At 42.0% G+C, this 24,154-nt stretch overlaps 1 protein-coding gene across 1 annotated transcript in view; it reads right to left on the bottom strand.

The window, feature by feature from the left end:
* The window catches only part of LOC139383390 (pleckstrin homology domain-containing family G member 3-like), a 46,905-nt gene that overhangs the window by 17,668 nt on the left and 5,083 nt on the right, over positions 1-24,154 (bottom strand). The window contains exon 4 of the mRNA XM_071127915.1: positions 16,623-16,690. Within this exon, the coding sequence (XP_070984016.1) occupies positions 16,623-16,671 (49 nt within the window). The 5' untranslated portion in view covers positions 16,672-16,690. The remainder of the gene's footprint in view (positions 1-16,622; positions 16,691-24,154) is intronic.

Here is a 24,154-nt window from a genome sequence, read left to right as displayed (position 1 = left end):
TGATCTGTTACCAATGACCCAAATGACTTCAGAACTGAGGGAGGGCCTTTATATATAGTAAGGATGGTATCACAAAAGTGATATACTTGAACATTTCACCTTTGAGGTATAATAAATGTAGAACAAAATGATTATTAGAAAGTATTGGAGATGAAAGAAGAGCTCTTTGAGGTCATAAGTCAAATTTGTGGAATCAACATATACAGGAAACAAAACAAGTCTCTCCCCCTCTACATAGGTTATATATAGACAGTCAGCTGGATGTTGCCAGTGAACTCTGGTGAATCACACTGTCACTGTAGAAGTGAGTGAAGAGCAAACACACAGGTTTCTACACAAGCCACATGCCTTCCTCCTCCTGGCATCCTCAAGTTTCCATGAATCAGGGGTGAGCTCATCAGGCCTAGAATGCTGGTGCAGTCATTTTGTGCTACACGCCAGCCTCTACAATCTACCACAGGGCTCGTCTACAACACCAGACTCAAGCATGCCAAGTCTCAGAGAAAGAAGGGGTGAGCATGCAAACAAGGGTTGACCACTTCATAAAAGCTGTTTAGAGTAGTTACAAAACCATGAAATAGTACTACTTACAGGGAGTAATAGTACAGTAGGCTGTTGAACTCAGACCACTAGGAGTTTCTGTTGTAGTATCTACTCAGACAGAAGCTCCTCCTTTCCCCATTTACTTTGGGCTGGGAAAATTACTACCTCGCCTGCTCTAAGAGCCAGCCGCCAAGGCCTCCCTCCCTATCACCTCTGTGCTGACGTCAATGCCCAGACTGTCATGACTGGAGGAGTAATGACAGTCAAAACATCTCCAGGTCTAATAACAAACCCTAACGAGTCTCCAAGCCACTCAGTTCTACAAGTGGTGCGCAAATTATATGACCTGTCCTAGGCTAATTCAATCTTTACACAGTATGTTTCTTTACAGAATTATTAAATAATGGTGACTCAACATTAGGCTCATCAACATCATGAAAAGCCATGGCAGTAAGATGAGCCATAAAATAATAAAAACAATGTAAGAGATGTGGAAGGTCTAGGGCATTAGTACCGGGACCAGGGATAAGAGAGAAAGCCAGCAACAGTAAACTGTACCACCTAGGGCTGTGGTAGTCATGAAATTGTCAACCGGTGATTGTCAAGTACAATAACTGCCAGTCTGACGGTAATTGACCATTACTTAAACATATTTAGCATCTCCTGGATTCCACACAGCCTACAAGCCACCGATGCAGACCTTTGGAACATCTACATTTGAAAAAGTCTAATAAAGCCATGTTATATAGCCTACACCTTCACAATAAATCAATTATTTATTTTAGACAGGTCTAAATGATATGAAGAAAATGTAGTCTACTTCAGAAGAACAGAATAGCTTTCACTGAGTAGTCCTTATGTTAGGTCCTGACCTGGCTATGGGCTACACTAGTTCATTAAGCAGATAAGATTTGCTTAGAATGGCATTTTATAGTGGCATTATTTTATAGTATGAAGAATACAATTGAAATAGCTGAATAAAATAGAAAGAATATTTTCTCCAAACAATTTCTGAGGGAGTGCGCACATGTGGCTCTTCTGTGTTGAGTGGTTAAAAAAAGGTCCTCCTTTATGCTTAATTTAGAGCTATTTATGCAACTTCAGTAGTGATACAAATGTTGGGCTAATGTTCAGATTTTTAAAGACATTCTAAGGCTGCATGACACAACTAATGATGATTTGAAAAAAGACACATGAAAGGCATGAGCTCTGCTTTGTTTCTTGCATAGGCTGCACACACTTGACAATGCTTCGAATTTCCCGACGGCATACCCCTAGTGTGGCTGTAATGCCCTCAAAAAAACAACAGAAAAAACATACCTTTTGTGGCCAGTAGCCGTTGTGCCCTTGGGCTGAATATAATAATTCCCTTCTTCCAGCTGCATATCCCGAAGAACCTCTCACATCTCGCTCAGATATATCAATTCTTATTAGCCAATGCCCGTCACCTGATCGGGTTCTTCTCACAGGCATCAATCTCTACTCCGAAGTAGGCTACAAGTGAAGACAGAGAAGCAACTGTGCGCGTCCTTATTTAATTCCAAGGCGCATATTGAAGATGTTAGAAGAACTGTCCACAACAAGATGACTAGGCCTAACGAACAGCAAATAGCACTAGCCTATTTCAATCTTACTATCCCCCATAGTACAAAAGTTGACTTATTCCATTGGTCAATTGACCTGTGCGAGAAATAAATATTCCAAAACATACTCTGGGACAGTTGTGGGATGCGATAGATCCCAAATTAATACCAACACTCGCATCCATTTGAATTTTAAAAAAAAATATTTTTTTAAAGCAATGAGGCTGATGCAAACAGATCAGAACATTTAGCTTAATTTTGATAAACTATTAGGCCATTTCTTCACATTATAAGCGCAGCAATGCGTACACGGCAGTAGGCTATAAGGGCGAATGTTCCAAAATGCAATCATTTAGCGGGAAAACACCATTCTCAAAAGTTACCACAAATGTGATTATGCATGTAATGCTTTATTATAAAAAGGTACATTTTTATGGTGAAAATGATCTTCCCCAAAAGTGAAAATCATGCATCCACCTATGTATGCCAGTTAGGCTCTTCACCGGTTGTAAAGTAGATTAATGTGCTTCATTTGAAGACGTTATTTGGCCACTTTAGTTGTGATACAAACCTTATCAAAACATATTGGCCAGGCCACATGAGGTGTGGGACTATGATTTGTTAAAGTAATTTTTAAAAAATAAAAAAAGGTATGAGCTGTCTGCCTTACTGCACACAACCTGGGCATCATTCACAAGCGATAGGCTAATATTGTCACCCATCAGACTATTCTTGATTTAATCTCGTCTTTACACACACACACGTGAAATTAGTTTTAATTTAGAATGAAGCATTATCATGCACCAGGGGCAAAAATATACATGTCATCTATGCACTTAAACAGCAAATGGAGGACGCTTTCCTGTGGTTTATTTTCATGCCAGCCAGGTAGGCTATACTCCTGTTGTAAAGCCAAGCAATGTGCTTAAATATTAAGAAAGTTGAGAAATAAATATAGTTAGCCTATCCTAAAGAAATCTGATGGGATCCTCTTTTTAATGGCCTCCATCACTCCGTTTTCTGACGCAGGCGTAGCCTATAGAAATGTTGCGCAAAATGAGCTCTCATGAAGTGTTAGATTTTTGATCGATCTGCATTGATGTCAGAGTGATTAGAGAATCAACATAGTGCCGAGTACCAGACAGTTGGCAAGTTTGGTAGGCTACTAATGACCATCAGCAGAATCAGAGCTTAGAGAAGCTTAGTTACATTGACTAAACAGTCACGTGGAAATTGACTATGGTCATGTCTATGCCGGTGTGGCGGTAACTGCCCTAGTACCACCAATCTTCTCTTTCCCTGCTCAGAGTACCCACTGAAGATATAAGGTAGTTGATATTTGCCTGATCCCACACTCCATTGGTTTGAGCTCCTCCGTACGATTCCATCAACCACACGCGGAGTGGCTTCATTGTAGCAGGCAATGCTAAGGAATGCTAATTAAAATCCCTGGTAAACATGTGGGTCTGGAAATAAGGTTAGAGCTAAATTAGCAAGCCTATTGTGATGCAGGGCAGTGTTTCCATTGGGCCTCTGTGGATAAGTCAGTCAGATGCAGGATTACCAGAGAGGACAGTGATGACCTCCATCTCTAGTACATCACAGGCATAAACCATGACTGACAAAATAGCAAAAAAGAAAGACTGCTAATGACTTGGCCATAGGCATTCATCTCACATACCTATATTAAGTTGAAATCCTCACATAGTGTCAATACAGTATGTATAATGTATCAGACTCCCGCTCAGAACTTAAAAAGGCAGTGTCTGGTCTATCCTGGTGCCTCAGAGTCTCTCCAGCATCTGCAAACATTTAATACTGATCCCAGAGGATCAACATATCTTTCCTGGCACAGGCCTGCCTGCACACCGCGCTGCCATGACCAATAAACTCCCACACTGGGTGATACAACTGTGATTCCACCCCCACACTGCCATACACCAACACCTGTCCCTTCACTAACAGAGAAACAAAACAAATATGTCAGTAAACACGGCCCTACAGATGTTCAGATGAGATACCTCACAATTCTGAACACACACACACTGATTTGACTTCATCTGAATACAGGTGGTGACCAGATGTCATCCCTCATAAAAAAAGTGTTTACAATGAGAAACCTAATTTAGTTCCAGTAATACTTTAGCATATTATAGCAACAAGTCTCTTGAGATACAGAGTCAGCTGGGGATCCTTGAACAGCCCATTTACAGGCCCTGGCTGAGCCAATAGCTGCAGGTAAATAACTGCTCTGGGACCTGTTAATACTCAGAAGGGGAGAAGTGTGTGGGAAGATGCCCTGAGTCTAGTTTATGATGCATGTGGTCCTGACAGAACACAGAACTGTAGGTTACTGAGCTGAGGTATTCAAAACATAACATCTACAGACAGATGTGTACATTCTTCTCTGAGAGTGTCAGAACGAACCACTCATTTCCTCACTCATGAGGGGGAACTGTTAAGTGTTCCTCTGCAGCTTTTGATGCAGGAGATATTTAGAAAATGTACAGTATGCACATCCATCACAGGACAACCAACACGCCATGACAAAGCAACAGCTGATTTTTCATCTTCACCATTGAGACTTCATATATACACACACACACACACACACACACACAGATACTTTCACATGGAGTATTCAAAGCTTCGTGTAAATATTTGGAGGCTGATTTGCAAGAAGATTTACATATGTTGACCTCCCTGCGGCCTGTTCTCAGTTGGATGGTCTGCAGGTTACGGCTTTTAAAGACGTCTATAGGCATAGCATACATACAGAAGTGCAAAAAAGTATTTAGTCAGCCACCAATTGTGCAAGTTCTCCCACTTAAAAAGATGAGGCCTGTAATTATCATAGGTACACTTCAACTATGACAGACAAAATTAGAAAAAAAATCCAGAAAATAATTCATTTTTAATGAATTTATTTGCAAATTATGGTGTAAAATAAGTATTTGGTCAATAACAAAAGTTTTTCAATACTCTGTAATTTACAACAAAGGGTATATAACAGAGGTCAAACGTTTTCTGCAAGTCTTCACAAGGTTTTCACACTGTTGCTGGTATTTTGGCCCATTCCTCCATGCAGATCTCCTCTAGAGCAGTGATGTTTTGGGGCTGTTGCTGGGCAACACGGACTTTCAACTCCCTCCAAAGATTTTCTATGGGGTTGAGATCTGGAGACTGGCTAGGCCACTCCAGGACCTTGAAATGCTTCTTACGAAGCCACTCCTTCGTTGCCCGGGCGGTGTGTTTGGGATCATTGTCATGCTGAAAGACCCAGCCACGTTTCATCTTCAATGCCCTTGCTGATGGAAGGAGGTTTTCACTCAATCTCACGATACATGGCCCCATTCATTCTTTCCTTTAGATCAGTCGTCCTGGTCCCTTTGCAGAAAAACAGCCCCAAAGCATGATGTTTCCACCCCCATGCTTCACAGTAGGTATGGTGTTCTTTGGATGCAACTCAGCATTCTTTGTCCTCCAAACACGACGAGTTGAGTTTACCAAAAAGTTATATTTTGGTTTCATCTGACCATATGACATTCTCCAATCTTCTTCTGGATCATCCAAATGCTCTCTAGCAAACTTCAGATGGGCCTGGACACGTACTGGCTTAAGCAGGGGGACACGTCTGGCACTGCAGGATTTGAGTCCCTGGCGGCGTAGTGTGTTACTGATGGTAGGCTTTGTTACTTTGGTCCCAGCTCTCTGCAGGTCATTCACTAGGTCCCCCCCGTGTGGTTCTGGGATTTTTGCTCACCGTTCTTGTGATAATTTTGACCCCAAGGGGTGAGATCTTGCGTGGAGCCCCAGATCGAGGGAGATTATCAATGGTCTTGTATGTCTTCCATTTCCTAAGAATTGCTCCCACAGTTGATTTCTTCAAACCAAGCTGCTTACCTATTGCAGATTCAGTCTTCCCAGCCTGGTGCAGGTCTACAATTGTGTTTCTGGTGTCCTTTGACAGCTCTTTGGTCTTCGCCATAGTGGAGTTTGGAGTGTGACTGTTTGAGGTTGTGGACAGGTGTCTTTTATACTGATAACAAGTTCAAACAGGTGCCATTAATACAGGTAACGAGTGGAGGACAGAGGAGCCTCTATAAAGAAGAAGTTACAGGTCTGTGAGAGCCAGAAATCCTGCTTGTTTGTAGGTGACCAAATACTTGTTTTCCACAATAATTTGCAAATAAATTCATTAAATCCTACAATGTGATTTTCAGGATTTTTTTCACTCATTTTGTCTGTCATAGTTGAAGTGTACCTATGATGAAAATTACAGGCTTCATCTTTTTAAGTGGGAGAACTTGCACAATTGGTGGCTGACTAAATACTTTTTTGCCCCACTGTAGTAGACTACTTTATATCCACAATATTATTCAGTCCAAGAGATGGCAGCGCAGACTCCCACACCCTCAGGCTTTAGCTCAGTCAAAGGCTTGGTAAGGGTCATTTCCATCTAAAAAGAGGACCCATGAGCACCAACATGTGAAGTTCATAGGAGCCTTAAATTGGTTGTCAAATGAAAGGTTAGTCTATATATATATTTTTTTTTAAATTAAGGAATATATACACACTGAACAAAAATAGAAAACGCAACATGCAACAATTTCAATGATTTTACTGAGTTACAGTTCATAAGGAAATCAGTCAATTGAAAAATTCAATTAGGACCAAATCTATGGATTTTTCATGACTGGGAATACAGACATGCATTTGTTGGTCACAGATACCTTTAAAAAAAAAGGTATTGGCATGGATCAGAAAACCAGTCAGTATCTGGTGTGACCATTTGCCTCATGCAGAGTTATATATATTTGTTGTACTTTTACCCGTACTTCTCCCCAATTGGTAGTTGTGTTCTTGTCCATAGGGGAGTTTCAGCGATGGGACTCGGGAGAGGCGATGGTCGAGAGCCACGCATCCTCCAAAACACGCACTTCTTCTTGACACACTGCTCGCTTAACCTGGAAGCCAGCCGCACCAATGTGTAGGGGGAAACACAGTCTAACTGATGACCGGGGTCAGCTTGCAGATGTCCGGCCTGCCACAAGGAGTCGCTAGAGCGCGATGGGACCAGGAAATCCTGGCCTGCCAAACCGTCCCGGACAACGCTGAGCCAAATGTGCGCCGCCTCATGGGTCTCCCGGTCATACTTACATATTATATTCATATTTTTGTTCAACTCTCAACCCTGTTCCATCCAAAGAAAATCAGACAAAGGCTTTGATTTCTTCAAACAGATGGAAAAGGGGTCTTAGAAACCATCTACCAGAAAAAGTCTTAAAGGCATTAGAAATACATCAAAACACAATATTGAAGTAAAGACCCTTACCAACTTATATCAACACATATTTAGTTTAGGAGATTTGTTGCTGCCTTCTGTTGGTTTAACAAACATTGCTTTGAAATTCTGTTACCAAAAACCCACATATCGAAGATATTTTCTAATTTCTCTCCCTCATTAGGAGGGAGGACATTGAAAATTCACAGAAGTAACAAAGATAGGACTACTGATTAGTTCTTGTTTTTACTGATATCAATTTTGTTTAGGAATTATTAAGGGATTAAAATGTGAAATTCTTTTACCAAATCAGTAACAGAATTACTGAAAAAAAAAATCGAACAATTTCTGTATTTCAATTGGCTACAATGGGAAATCATAGTCACAAACCACAGTTGGGTCACATGCTACTGTCCTCCCTTCCACTGGTATACTGTTATGTTCAGCTGATAACCATTTTCTTTCACTTTGTCATCTGGTGGTCAAAGCAAGAGTGTGTAAAGTATGGACAAGCCCTCCCTCTTTCCAATTAATGTCACATTTCCTGGCTCTTACTGACACCTACCCATGAGCCCCCTCCCTTTCAAATTTACTCTAGCCAGAATCCTCATCCACTGAGCCCCGACCGACACCGTATATCCATGGATGTTGAAAAGTAATTGAAATGTGGTCAGTCCGCCCTGGCCTGGATTTCAACGTCCACAGACATCTGGACCGGCCTTAAACGACAGATTTTCACCTTGTCAGCACGGGGGATCCAATCTTGCAACCTCACAGTTAAATAGTCCAACGCAATAATGACCTGCCTCTCTCTCGTTGCACTCCACAAGGAGACTGCTGCCTGTTACGCGAATGCAGTAAGCCAAGGTAAGTTGCTAGCTAGCATTAAACCTATCTTGTAAAAAAATATTACTAGTTAACTACACATGGTTGATGATATTACTAAATATCATCTAGCGTGTCCTGCATTGCATATAATCTGACTGAGCATACAAGACTGAGCGGTGGTAGGCAGAAGCAGGCGAGTAAACATTCATTCAAACAGCACTTTCGTGCGTTTTGCCAGCACCTCTTCGTTGTGCGTCAAGCATTGCGCTGTTTATGACGTCAAGCCTATCAACTTCCGAGATGAGGCTGGTGTAACCGAAGTGAAATGGCTAGCTAGTTGGCGCGCGCTAATAGCGTTTCAAATGTCACTCGCTCTGAGCCTTGGAGTGATTGTTTCCCTTCCTCTGCATGGGTAACGCTGCTTCGAGGGTGGCTATTGTCGTTGTGTTCCTGGTTCGAGCCCAGGGAGGAGCGAGGAGAGGGACGGAAGCTATACTGTTACACTGGCAATACTAAAGTGCCTATAAGAACATCCAATAGTCAAAGGTTAATAAAATACAAATCGTATAGAGGGAATAGTCCTATAATAACTACAACCTAAAACTTCATACCTGGGAATATTGAAGACTCATGTTAAAAGGAACCACCAGCTTTCATATGCTCTCATGTTCTGTCTGAGCAAGGAACTGAAACGTTAGCACATATTGCACTTTTACTTTCTTCTCCAACACTTTGTTTTTGCATTATTTAAACCAAATTGAACACGTTTCATTATTTGTTTGAGGCCAAATTGATTTTATTGATGTTTTATATTAAGTTAAAATAAGTGTTCATTCAGTATTGTTGTAATTGTCATTATTACAAATAAATAAATGTTAAAAATATATATTTAAAAAAAAACAACAAAAATACGGCCGATTAATCGGTATCTGCTTTTTTTGGCCCTCCAATAATCGGTATCGGCATTGAAAAATCATAATCGGTCGACCTCTAGAGCAGATATTTAACAGAGTTTCTGGAAATCATGGTCACAAACTGATGGAGATTTTACAGAAATTTGTAACTTTTAATCTGCAATTATTCCATTAAATGTGTTTTTGTCAAATGTTTTGTGTAACTTGTTAAAGTAGTCCTTGTGCATAGAGTTGTAGGATTTGTTAAAACTCTGAAATCAATGGTTTTTAAATTTGGCATAGATTTTTTGTGAAAAATCTTAGTCAGTGCAATTCTGTTATCGTGGAATTGCCCCAAGGTCGTTTTAGTCAAATTCTGTTTGAGGCTACCAATTGAATACAATCATTAATCTAGTCAAACAGAAGTATTAACCAAGTCAAGGTTAAAAACAGAGTGTAGTATTTGGAGTATATTTTAGCCTAGGCCTCACCTTCAACAATACAGAGTTACAAAGTATGACCTCTGTTTCAAATAGCTACAGTATGACAGAGGAATAAGTAAAAAAATAAGTCACATTGTAACACACAGTACAAGGGATTACATCTGATCAACTGCTTCTGTCTGAACGGAGTATTATGGGCTGTTTCACTAATCACCCTGTTGAGGTAAAATAGCTGACATGCCTGCTGTATTCATTCTGAACCCCTAGCTGTAATTATTTGAATTCCTGGTTGCTACAGCCTATTAAACCAAAGTTAAACTTCACAGACTACTGAATGTAAATGCCACAAGCATGACCTCTGTTACTTCTTGGAGTCCACAGCCCGGCCCCTGGGAAGCTATAGTTCAACTTATTAGAACACTGTTCAACAGTATCATCTATGGGAATGGGGCCTGCATGTTTTTGACTACTGAACAATGTCAGGCATCTTAACAAATGAGAATTACAGGTCCATGAGATTTCCCTTTGAGCCAAACCAGGTCTAGTTGGAAGAAGAGCTCTGGGCCCGTTTTCCTGAAAGCATCTTAATGCTAAATTCATTGTTAGAAACAATGGTTCTAATGATGAAGTTATCCTTAAGACACTTTTGGCCCTGGTAATTTATGGCGAGTACAGCAGCCCCTGGCTTTGAACACTAGTATGGTATTTCCACAGACTGAGATGAAGGCGAGACGTTCTGAAGGGTCACTGAGTAATCAGACAGTCTAGAACAGGTGTAATCTACAGATGTTTCCATTTCAGCTTTCATTTGTCAGAGGTTGACACTATAAAACTCATATGACCCTGTCTGTTTGTGATGACAAGATTGATGTCAACGACATACAGTACCAAATAAGGTAGACATGTACTGTAGTTCTGACAAGGATGTTGTTCTGACAACACCTTGTTGTTCACCTTCTCCACACTGAGCATGCAAATTGTCTCTCAGTAAAGACATCCCTCAATGGGACATTTCACTGACAGCATGACATTTGTCTGTCTTGTCAAAGAGCACTATAAATCAAATATGAGAAATAATCCCAAATTTTCTCACATGGTCCCTGTGATACAACAGGATTAATTCCCATCAGGAAGCTTTTTTCTTTTTCCAACAACAACTTTTGTTCACATCACTGAGAAGACTGCATTACCTGTCGGTTTCAAAACATTGTGAGATTGACATGTGGACGTTTGCAAACCAACTTGCTCTGGCTTCCATGTTCATATGTAAATTCTAGATTGGAAAAAGGGTCGTTTTATATTTACAGCCCAGTCAAAGCAGTTGCTATGGAGAGACTCAGAGCTCTTAGACAGTTCTAAGACACATTACACATGTCCCGCCTTCCATAGGAGGAACTGATTACATATGTTAAAAGGACTCAATGCAAAGATGTCAGATAATAAATAACTAACTAAAGGGTATAAAAAAAACATAAGGGCCTAAATCGATCCATAGTGATGTTGAAACTAAACTAAAACTGGGATTAAACCATGACAATTATACTTTTGATAGAGTTTCTAATAATATCTTATAAATTGAAAAATACACTTCAGAACAAATATTCAAATGAAACGTACTTTGTAGAATCTCTGGACATACCTTTAACAAAAGAGTGCAGTGACTTGGTCCTCACCACCCAGGTCCTCACTATGAAGAAGGTGAGAAATTCCAATGTTGTCCTAAGTCTGAGACATCCCACCCTTATTAGGCATGTAAGTATAAACTCCCTTCTGCTCACCTCCAATCTACTGAACCGCAGTAGAGAGTCAGGGAAACTTTCATCTGATGAGTGAGCACCTTCCCTCTGTGCCAGACACACTCCTATGACTCTACATCTGCAGCTAGCACCCCTCACATCCAGTCAGATGTTTCCTTATGAACAAAAGTGGACCGCATAATGGATACTTGGTAGTCATCAGAATCCTTTTGTTGTTTCATAGGAAACCCTCTCCATTACAAGTGACCCATCTTCATCCTTGAATGTTTCTAACCAAATCAGGAGCTAGGACAGAGGAACATGAGAGTCCGTCTCCAACATCCAGAATGCAAATCCCTCTCCCTCCTCTAGTTGCATGGGCACCTTTGAAAACAGAGGAATATGTCCTCGTCGCTCTCTAAAGAGGTTGAGAGCATGAGGCACTCTGTCTCCAACACCATAGTGTTATACAGTTCTCCTGATCCCTGGACTCATTTCCTGTTGCGGTCTGATATTTGCATGCAAGTGGCATGGTGTTCGCCAGGATGAAAATTAACCATATATAAAAGTCCCTTCATTGTGTGTGTCCTTCCTCCTAAGCAGGCACCAATGTGGCCCCACCTATTCTGTTAGTACTACTTCACATAGTTGTTCTTCTAATCATCCTGACTCATGTATCAAATGAAGCTGTGTGATTATTGAAGAAGGTGAATCATGTCCAACAAGGCCTTGTGATGTTGTACCAGACTTTGACTGAAACTACAGAGCACTCTGCTGGACACAGAATAAATATTGGATCTTATTCACACCGTTGAGGCAAGGGTTCACAAAATGGCAAACTGCCATGCCAGACAGCTTATTATACAACCTTTTTGTTGTAAAATCCCAAGAACATGTTGTTCCCTTTGTTATGCTTTGATTCATAAGAATAGTTATAATCCAAGATCATGTTAAACCCTGTCAAAACAAGTTGTAGAAATACTTGAGGAATTTACAGTTCACATGTCCATGAGCACGATATTTACGTTCCTGAATAACTGCTGCAAGGCATTCTTGATTTCTTTACATCGGTTTCTCTTGACTGTGCATTCATAATCTGAATATCTAGCGGAGAATCCCTTCTAGCCATAAAGGGGACCTCCTCAAGCCACATAAACGATGACTACTTTTTGTATGTTGTCATTCACTCACAGGAAAAATCTCCTGTGGATCCGAAGGTGCCCCTTAAATCGGTTAACTGATCCTTTCAGAGTCAAGGGCTTGGCGTCACCCTGTTTTGCTATAGGATAAAGCCAAGAATGGCATTTCTCTCTACATCTTAATGACCGCTTCAATGCCCCAATATTCCTCCATCCTTTAACACACACCCTTACAACCCTGGCCGGGGTTATCAGTTCCTCCACAGAGATCAGACAAAAGGAACATGGGGTGTCTGGAGTTTATCCCCTTGGGAAAGACTCCTCCCCACTTGGCTGTGGTGAAAGACTCCTCCCCAGGAAGCAGCATATGCACAGAGATTGAAGCTGAGGATTAGTCATAAGTCTACACCATCATCGTGCACATTGCAACTAAAGGACAGGAAAAACTCAATACCATAGCCATGAATCATCACTAGCGACAAGACAATGATTCTTATTTTTCTTTCTTAAAATTTGTATTACAACTTGTTATTTTTTACATTTTGTATTTGGGCTTTTGTAATTAAGAATGTAATATCGTACTGCATTGTTGAGGGGAGTTAAGCAATCTCTTTCTTGCTTCTAGACTTTGTTTTATTTACACTTTACTTTTACCTCTAAAAGGACATTAAAGGGGATGTTAATCATTAGCTTGGAGGTCAGTAAATAAACCCAAATAGCAGCAGTGACTGAGGCTGAGCACACATAACCTGAACCTGCATTCCACACGAAATGTCAAGGTCAGAGATCTAGCTAGTTGTTGGTATGTTTGGAGAACTCCTGTGCTTATTACAAGTGAAACTGTTTGTGGTTGACATTTTTTCCTAAGACACCGCTTATCCTTCAGACCTGTTCTTAAATATTTGAAAGTTCACTGTACACTTGTTTAATGTGCATTCTTCCATTTCAGTTACCTGGTTCCTGACAAGGAAACAGGTAAAGCTCAACTGTCAATTATATACATTCACACTATAATTTCCCACCAACCTGATAACTCAAAAACAAACCTTGTAATTTACAGTGATAAGACTGAATTGGGGGACAAGGGAAACATTTCTCTGCACTGCACCACCATTCCAATACTAATAAGGGAAGGAGAAAGTGGTTGAAAGAGATTCAAAGTTTTAAACAACACTTCTGTTCAAAAGACCCTGATTTAATCCTGTTAGTTTACTTGCAAAGCAATGTTTGAGGGGTGAAGGATCCAGCAGTGTCAAATTGACCTCAGTGCACAGGCATGTGATGATCCACTTATAAGACTCCATTCAACATGACCCCCAAAGAGCCACTTCAGCTGGGGTTTATTTAAAGTCCCATTTCCTCTGGACAACACACGCCATCTGGGTCTGATGGAGGTCCGAGGTGTGAGCACATTGTAAACTTTACCACCAGGCTGTGTGTCCACAGACAGGCCCATGGCCCATTAGCACTTCCCTGCAGAGTGAGCCCCACTGACGGAGGGCAACATTCTGGGGGACAGCTGGGCAGAGAGGAGAAGTTGAGGGGGGGGGCAGGGAGGGATGTCCTGGGAGTTCCCTTGAGCCCTTCCAGGACATGCAGCATATGTTCTCAACTGAGGTTAACTGACAGATATCACACAGGAAAAGGAAAACTCCAAATACAAGCAGCATCATATCACAGAGGAAACTAATGTGGGGTTTTCTAAACAGAACAAGATTCTGGAGAGCTTTTTTAACAGACAGCACAATAACAAGGCGAACTTCCCCAGACCTTGGAATGAGACTCAGAGTCTATGACTAACTTGGGTAATCTACTGGAAGAGTTCTGGGTGGAATGTAATTGTAAGGGGCAGTAAAATCATTCACATTGAAATGAATCAATGTGACTGATTGTGGAGAGTGGGAGGCAGGGTCCTGAACAATGCAGTGGAAGACATTGAATGTAGTGCTATATAAATGCCTAGGCAAAAAAAGAGCTCAGAACCGATCCTATTCAACATCTGCCCAAAAACATTGATGAATAGGAGGTTGTCTCTGTGGAAATATAAGTCCAGTGTCCACCTTACAGTTTGTGTTGCATAGCTTGGTCCCAGATCTGTATGTGCAGTCTATAGGTCATGGCATGACAGTAATAGAAGAGTTGGCTGAAGCACATACAGATCTGGACTGGGTCAGACTAAAAGTCACTGCCAGTGCCACTGAATGAGACTAGCATTAAAACCCATTCTAAGCAGTCTCCACGTGGGACCAGTATGCATGTCACCAGATCTGGTGCAGCCAGCTAACCTATGGCTGAGCAGAATGAGGGGTAAAAGAGTTAAGCTCTGGAGGCCCCATTAACAAGCAGCACTCAGAGAGGAGCAGTCATCCCTGCCTGGCCAGGTCACCACAGTCTGTAGCCCCAGGCCCACTGGGCTGGAAAAGCTGCTGCTTGGACTGGTTCCCATCGAATTCCTCAGTCTCCTACCCCTTTAAAGCTCCATACATTCTGCAAACACAGCTACATTCCAATTCCAGTCCTCATTACTAAGTAGGTCAGGGGTAGCTCTCATCTATGGCACCCTGGTCCTGAGGTTTGTTGGTACTGGGTTCAGACATGTTGTTCCATCAGCAGCTTCACACAGCGGTGCTTTAGCTTTCATACAGCATGGAGATAGACTCATACCCATTTGGTTCGTTCGTTTGCTTAGAAGAAGTCAGAGTTTGCTTGGGAGGATAATGCACTAACAATTGATCTAAAAACACAGATAAACACCAAACAAAGAAAGCTTAAACAATGCTAAAATGTTGTTTTACTTCCTCCATTCAGCCAACAGTCAATTCAAAAATGTATTAAATGACTCGGGGGGGGGGGGGGGGGGGGGGGGGGGTACTAAATGACCACAGCCTGACTGTGTATATTAAAACATTTCAGCTGATATATCAAATGAAATAAAGCCCTCTTGGAGCAGAAGCAGACTATTGAACCCAGGGTTTGTCCCATGTTAGCCATGTCAGGTGTACAGTAATTGTAAAGCTGTAACCAGTAAAACCAATCCACCAGATGTTCTTTCAGCTGAGTGGTCATGTTATAAACCTTTGGGCTCTTTTGACCCGAGAAGTGAATTTGAGCGGGATAGTCACGACAATGACAGACTTCATTGTTTACCTTTCAACACACATTCCTCTTGCCTCTTCACTTCGACCAATCATTACCTCAAAAGAGAGAGACAACATTCCAAGCTGCCTGTTAACAGTTATCCATCCAAAGCAGGAGACAAATCGACAACTCCACTCCACACACTAGTCCAAATGAGCAGCAAGATGTTTTTTTAACTACAATATGAAGGTGGGCTAAATCAAAAGTTGAAATTTGTTTTAGAGGCTTCAATTGTGAAGGTAGTCTGAATGCAGTCTGAGCTATAGGCAGTCTGATGGAACGGGACAACTCTTCATGAGGGCGGCACACGTCCCCCCCTCCCAGCCACTGGCCTCTTTTGGCCGTGGTGGTGGCAAAGGGACGGGTGGGGAGGAAAAACAGAGCCATTGACACATTGGCATTCTGCAGCCAGAGTGGAAGCTCAGTGCCAAAATGTATTCAGTGGAGAAGGGGGGGGGGGGGGGGGGGGCACAGGCAAGTTCTTTTACTGAAGATAATTAGCAATTGAAATACCATGGGATTTAAGGAAGCACCCCCCACCATGCAGGTCAGCTACATATGCTGGCCAAAGCATAATCATTGTTTTAGAGTCAGACACATCCTGATCCTTGTTTTGGTCTGAGCTATGCAGAAGGGACAGTCCAGCTCCGGAATCAGACAAAGCACCGCTCTGCCAGGTCAGCCCTGACAGACTGTGGGCAGGGAATTCATGGGTCTCTGAGCTCTGCTTTTCCAATCCTTCAGATGTCCTTTATTCTGCAGATTTCTAGCCCTTTCCACCTACCCTGCCCACAGTCTGTCAGGGCTGACGGCAAATAATCTGCAATTTTGGTTAGAATGCCCTTCTATCAATGTTACATTAGCTCTCCAATGCCGGGACGCTAAACAAACATTACATTAAGTCAAAGGAGGTTAGTAATGGACTTTGAGCTGTAGACTGCCAAGTGATCATTGTTTGCCAGTGCATCTGAGATGTCACCTACTGTACGACTAACTATAAAAAGGTCAATAAGATGTTAAAAAGGCTAGTCTTACCTTCTCCCATTGGGCCCTTATGGAGAGTACTGTGGGACTCCTCTGGCATGGCACTCAGGCCTCAGGACCTGCCAAGACAGAACAGAGTCAGGTCTCAAGTCAGCACAAGTGGACTCATTGTAGTAAAATTAACATGAAACTTAAGCTTTCACATAATAATGCAATTCTGTTTTATTTAACTAGGCAAGGCAGTTAAGAACAAATTCTTATTTTCAATGACGGCCTAGGAACAGTGGGTTAACTGCCTGTTCAGGGGCAGAATGACAAATTTGTACCGGTCAGCTCGGGGGTTTGAACTTGCAACCTTCCGGCTTCTAGTCCAACACTCTAACCACTCGGCTACCCTGCCTCCCCGGCAGCAACAGAACAAAACATTTTGTTCCTCTGATGTATGGCCAATGTTGTGATGCCCTGTTGTCAGTCGCCTCAATCTAGATTCTACATTCCATAGTATTGATCACAGCATGTCCATCTCCCAGAAGATGATCACCAGAATCAGAGGTGTATACCTTTCCCATTGCTCAGCTGCCCCAGTTATGTGCTTGTTACACCATCGTATTGTGTGCTTATACAATCTATACCATGCTAGACAAACTCATTCATTCCCCACTCCTCTAAGCTTGCACAGGTGTGGGGAAAACTAGCTGGATTCTTATCAGCATTTAATAGAGAAATTCTTCACATTCCACTGATTACTGCATGGTTAGTCTGTGTTTGAGTGGCTGGCACAAGCTCTGACGTATGGGGCTCCAGAGGGCTTTGTATATTCCTGAGATTACAACATGAGCTCATACCAGACCAGTGACTGGAAGTCTGGGGGAGTGACATGAGACAGAGCTGGAGGGTCCTAGCTGGGATGAGACATCCAAATGCTGCAGCCACCTGAAGAAAAGGTTGACGGGAATGGTGAAATTCAGTCAAATTAAAGCCTTACAGTAACCAAACAACAAAAACATTTCCAATAGCTAGCAACCCTCTTCCATAAATTGCCCTTTGAATTAGTAAGGGCAAGGATTTAAATGCATCTAAAGCTATTTTTCAGGCAGAATTGTTCAGGCTACACAGGTTGACACAGGAGGCTGTTGAGGTGAGAACGGCTCATAATAATGGCCAGAATGGAGCAAATGGAAACCATATGTTTGATATCATTCCACCTATTCCGCTGCAGCCATTACCAAGAGCCCATTCTCCCCAATTACGGTGCCACCAACCGCCTATGGTTGGGAACTTCAAACACAGTGGCCTGCAGTTAAGTTTGGCCCTCATCATGCCAAAGTACTTTGGTCTTACTGATGAGGAGTGTCACCGCCAGGCCCAGCCACCCTGCCAATTTCCCACATCACTGCTTCTTTCCCTCCTTAAATCAAATTAATACAAAATACTGGGCCTGAGAACTCATCTGTGATTCCTAGTAAGCTTCCATCTTTCAAACAATCACATATTTCACCGCAGCTAGATTGGAGAGGCAGGAATTTGTCAGGGATTAGTATCGTGCACTGTTCCGAGTGCAATCTGTGGCCATTGCCCTGAGCAAGCTGACTCGCTGAGGCCAAGCCCACTGCCACGGGAGTTGGTCAACTATGTTGCACAGGAACGCTGGGAGAAAACAAGACCCCTGCTCAACACATTATATTCACTTGTTTAACAGCGAGAAGTGTGCCTGCAGCGCCTAGTGCATTGAGCTACTGAACAAATTCCCTTTTGACAGGTCTGGAACTCTGACCTCAGAGCTAACCCCAGCTGAATAACCACGACTATACAAATCTCTGAACCCTCACCTGGTAAATGAGTGGATAGACAAGAAAAAAAAAATGTTGAAGGTAGACCTTCAGTTTGGAGTCACTTAGAAATGTCCTCGTCTTTGAAAGAAAAGCACATGTCCATTAAACATGTCCATTAAAATAACATCAAATTGATCAGAAAAACAGTGTAGACATTGTTAATGTTGTAAATGGCTATTGTAGCTGGAAACGGCTGATTTTTAATTGAATATCTACACAGGCGTACAGAGGCTCATTATCAGCAACCATCACTTCTGTGTTCCAATAGCACGATGTGTTAGCTAATCCATGTTTAGCATTTTAAAAGGCTAATTGATCATTAGAAAACCTTAGACTTGCTACAACCTAAACTATAAATTCACAGCGTCATTTCATTACCGTGAAATTCCCCATGTATTGAAATACAAAAAAATAAAGTGCAAAAATCTATTAATCAAAAACAACACTTTGTTTAAGGAGAAGTAACATGCAGTGAAAACAAATATTAAATTTTAACTTTTAAACTTGAACTGAGTAAAAACTCTAAATATGTGATTGCACAGTAATGTTCACTTGTTTGAGGTTGAGGGTGATACTTGGTGGTGTCCCATCTTTTCCACAAGTTCATCAATGTTCGGGGTAAGGCTCTGAGCTGAAGAAATCCTCAGAATTGAGTGGAGGTGTTCAGAAACAAGAGAAAACAAACTTGGATGGAAAAATGTAATATTAATGAAGTGGTCTTCTAGCAAGAACAAGGTCAGCCGAGCAATTTATCACACCCCAACATAGTTGTACTGCGTTTTAAACATCTATTATCCATCATCTCAGGTTTGCTGAGCTATGAAAACTGTATATCACTATTTTCATAAAGGTGGGAAGCACAGCTTCCTTCAAATCATTAGGAAAACACTAGCCAGGCTGACACAGTCATGTGAAGGGGGCCCCTTGTGCTGGAGCCAGCCTTCGTTACACACAAATGGATAGCATTTGTTCCCACAGCTGATAAGTGTGTTAGCCGCAACCTGAACCTCCCTTCTGGAGATCTGGAGCTTGTTCTCTAAGTGGACCCAGATGCCACCACAAATAATCTAATGGTTGTTAAGTTAGAGCGCTACAATGGATCACTTGGTCTGTAATATCCCTTTCAGCGGAGTAGATAATGTCCCTTGTTCCTGTGATCTTACGGTTTCTGAGCTTGAATTCCAACTGGAAACTTTTTCCTAACAGACGACAGTTGTGACAGGCACATGTTGCCCTGAGATAGACTGTGCTCAGTTGGAGAAAGGGAGAGAATGAAAATTCTAATTAGGTTACTGTATTAACCGTGTGTCCAATGCCCCACCACAAACGGATAACCATAACAAGCGGCCCGACACGGTCTTCCCTGTACTTGAGACCCAACGCCTGGCATTCTTGGGGAGTGATTACTATCTGGGGAATATCATTCACCACTGACAGTGGTGGGAGGGAAGTAAAACATTGAACTAATAACAGAGGGCAGATTATGGAGGGTAAGAGAAGCCCAGGCATCTCCTCTGGGTAGACATGCCACTCTATGTCTCTCCAGAGAGGTTTACAGACAGAGGGCACAGGCTGTGCAAAAAGGAACCGACATTTAACCAACCTGGGAATTTCCTATTGAGCACCAAGGAAAACATCAATAATATTGATTTATGAACCATAGGGAATAATTTCATATCACTTACTGACTCCATAGTGCCTGGGGGAGGTATCTGTCAGAGGCAATGAAATACAGTGGGGTTGGAAATTATTGACAACCCTAATAAAGATGAGCGTAAATTACTATACTAAACAATTCAAATAATAAGCTATGGTATAGCTTCGTCCGGGTTAGGCCGGTAGGAATGTCCTTGTCTCATCGCGCACCAGCGACTCCTGTGGCGGGCCGGGCGCAGTGCACGCTAACCAAGTTTGCCAGGTGCACGGTGTTTCCTCCGACACATTGGTGCGGCTGGCTTCCGGGTTGGATGTGCGCTGTGTTAAGAAGCAGTGCGGCTTGGTTGGGTTGTGTTTCGGAGGACGCATGGCTTTCGACCTTCGTCTCTCCCGAGCCCGTACGGGAGTTGTAGCGATGAGACAAGATTGTTAGTAGTTACTATTGGATACCACGAAATTGGGGAGAAAAGGGGGTAAAATAAAATTAATTCCATATGCACAAAAAGCTTATTTCGCTCAAGTTTCACACAAGCTTGTTTACATCCTTGTTAGTGAGCATTTATCCTTTGCCAAGATAATCCCTCCACCTTCAAAAAAGGCTCAGTGCCATTATCCTCGCAAGGTGAGGTATTGAAAGGTATTGAAAACAGGGGTGCAAATAACTGTGATCCCTACCTTTGAGAGAAAAAAAAACATCTTAGTATAAAATAATTCCCCCCTTTTCTTTTTGCATACAATATAGCTCAACATTTGAAATGTTGCTAATCTTTATCGAAAGGTGTGAATCTTTCCTCTGTATGTGAATAATAGCTGAGTGAGGGAGAAATAACTTCACTTTTGGCTGCTGTGTCAGAGCAATTTCCTTGTTGCATATACAAGTGACAAAAGAAAAGAAAATGCTTGAGTAAATGAGGGCTATAAAGTATATTGAAAGCAGATGATTCCACACAGGTGTGGTTCCTCAGTTAATTAAGCAATGAACATCCCATCATGCATAACAATGCCCAGTTCCCCATTATTTTGGCCTCCATGGCTAGAAGACATCTCAGTGACTCAGTAGCTCAATCATGTAGAGGGAACCTGCTCCCTATTACATGCAACTGTAAACATGTCTTCCCCCATGAATGATGCAGCCCCCCCCCAGGCCAATTGAGCGATCGCGTGTGACTAACAAATTTCAGTTAATTACTGTAGCTCCCACCTTGGGCCAATCAGTGTAATTCTGTAAATGCCAGATCTCTCTGGCAAGACGCATCATTCACCCAAGTTTAGTCAAAATCGTGCCAGTTCAGCCTGAGATATCACGTGTGACTAATGTACGAACATACTAATGGCCGGGGACAGATCCACAGTCCCCTCCCCGAATTCATTGTGGGGGACAATTCACTTGGCAAATTAACGGTTTCTGCATGCGACATGAATCAATGAAACATAATAGGAGGGGGCAGGCTGAGAATACTGCAGTAGAATGTAGGCTGCTCCACCTTTCTCACAGTTAGACTACATCACATTCCCTCTCCAACAAGTCTCAAGGGATTCTGAGAATACTACACAAGTCCCTGGGGATGATGTCCTCATTCAGACAGAACACTGTCAGGATGTTTATATTCAGAAAGTGAAAAATAAAAAGCTAACCGAGCTGACTGAGACAGAGCCTTTATTATTTCAGTGGTAGGGCCGTGTTTATCTTGCTTGACCTCTCGCTTACCCCTGTCTACACCCACAAAGGGAAAAAAAAACAATTCTCTGTGTCAGAGAATTACCCTCTTTCCCACATTACTCCTGCACTATGTCCTTGACACAGCCCACAAGAGACCAACAGCCTTTCATTCACAGGAGAACACAATAAACCAGACACATACTCGCACTCGATTTCAATCAAACCAGCTCCTTCTAGAATAGCATCTTCGTAACCTTCGACTTCTCCCAGACATTTAACATATGGGTCGTTCCACCTCAAAAAGCACTAGAAAATAGGTTAAAATCCTTATATTATTTTGATCTAAGAAATAAAGCAAATAGATTTATTTAAAAATGGGCTATTGAAATAAGATTAATATAATTTTCAATAAATATAGCACCTAACATCCTAATATAGCACATAACATTTAGACCAAACTTCCTCCTAAAAATGAGTAAGACATTAGGAACCCCCACCCCCAAAAAATTAAAATGCCCCTCAAGGACCCCCCACACCAATCCCACTTAAACAACCAGTATACAGTATCAGTTTTCTATGTCTGACAAGTAGTATGGAGCTGCAGCTCAGTGTTGTTTCGTCATACTATGTTTTTTCCACCATTCAGAGGAATTAGTCATTGAAGTTGTTAGGTTTAAGTCCCATCATACATCCTGACTACTAGATGGTGCCATTCCTGCGAGCCGGTGAACAAATTGTGAAGAATCCCCCCCCCCCATTCCACCTCAAACTGCAAAATGATCTCAACACCCACCATCTCAGATTGTTCTGAAATCATTTCTGAAGTTAGAAACAGATAAGATTAGCATTTCCGCAATATTAATCCTATTGATTGCACACAAATTGGCCATTTAACTGATTTTTATAATCAGGGGTGAAAGTAAACTGGTAAGGTCCGGTATTGCGTCCCGGTAAAACATAAGCCTATCTCAATAATTAACACAGAATGCCAAGAAAACTATAGGCTATTACACCATTATTTTACATGACCATGTCAGCCACATTAAACATTTGCGAATTGACTTGAAACCGGGTGGTATACGCTCCAAATTTCATTGTGGTTTGATGAGAACACATACATGTTGCCAAGGCAGAGATGAGTGGCTGTAGGGCCTCCAGAGTGGCGCACTGGATTTCAGTGCTAACTGTGCCACAAGAGATCCTGGTTCGAGTCCCGGCCGTGACTGGTTCGCAGCCGGCCGTGACTGGGAGACCCATGGGGCGGCGCACAATTGGCCTAGTGCCGTCAGGGTTAGGGGAGTGTTTGGCTGGCTGCGTTCTTGTCCCATCGAGCACTAGCAATTCCTGTAGCGGGCAGGGCACAATAGGTGCACAGTCGCCAGGTGCATGGTGTTTCCTCTGACACATTGGTGCGGCTGGCTTCCGGGTTAAGCGGGCATTGTGTCAAGAAGCAGTGCGGCTTGGCTAGGTTTCAGGGGAGGACGCATGGCTCTTGACCTTCTCCTCTGCTGAGTCCATACGGGAATTGCAGCGATAGAACAATTGGATACCATGAAATTGGGGAGAAAAAAAATAAAAGATGATACGGAGACACACATACGGACAGCATTGGACACGTGAATTGAAGCTACAAGTGTAGGCCTAATAACGAAATCGCAGAACAAACATTACGTTTAGGTGTTTTGTAAAAGAGGTCTCTTTCCATTAATCAAATTGCAGATGCACACTGCACTGTTTGTTTGGATGCTGGAATTATTTTGTGCGGGTAGCCTACAAGGAGTGCTTTTTTAAAGTGATGAAAACATGACTGGTTGTGCTAATGCCACATTAAAAATGGTAATACATGTAAAAAGTTAAGAAAAAAATGGGGGGGGGGGGGGTAGAAATACTGGTTAGAAATAAAAATCTACTTTCACCCATGCATCTTCTTCCTAACAATGACATGAGGAATGCCTCCCCCCACAAATGTATGCCCCCCACATCCCATGCCAAGCCCACCCAAACCACCAGTATCAGTTCTGTTTCTGACAAGTACTATGAGGCTGCGGATCAGAGTAATGTTTCTTCATACTATGTAATTCAAAAATATGTAATTTCCCAGTCAATTTGTTGATGATTTTTTACCCCCTGTTCAGAGAAATTAGTAATTGAAGTTATTAGGTTTATGTTCACTCATACATTCTGATACTACCAAGCTCTGTTCCTGCTATTATGTGAAAAAAGTGAACAATCTGAGATTGTGGGCATCATGGCTTGCTGAAATGACATGGCACGACCCATACGAACTCTTTACTTTGGGCAGCTTTGTACACTGAACAAAAATAGAAATGCAATATGTAAAGTGTTGGTCCCATGTTTCATGAGCTGAAATAAGAGCCCAGAAATGTTCCAGTTGCACACAAAAAGCTTATAACTCAAATTGTTCAGATTTGTTT

Source organism: Oncorhynchus clarkii, chromosome 25 (assembly GCF_045791955.1).
Source record: "Oncorhynchus clarkii lewisi isolate Uvic-CL-2024 chromosome 25, UVic_Ocla_1.0, whole genome shotgun sequence".
Taxonomy (NCBI): domain Eukaryota; kingdom Metazoa; phylum Chordata; class Actinopteri; order Salmoniformes; family Salmonidae; genus Oncorhynchus; species Oncorhynchus clarkii.
The sequence above is the reverse complement of the archived record's forward strand: the minus strand, read 5'-3'. Positions and strand labels throughout refer to the sequence as shown.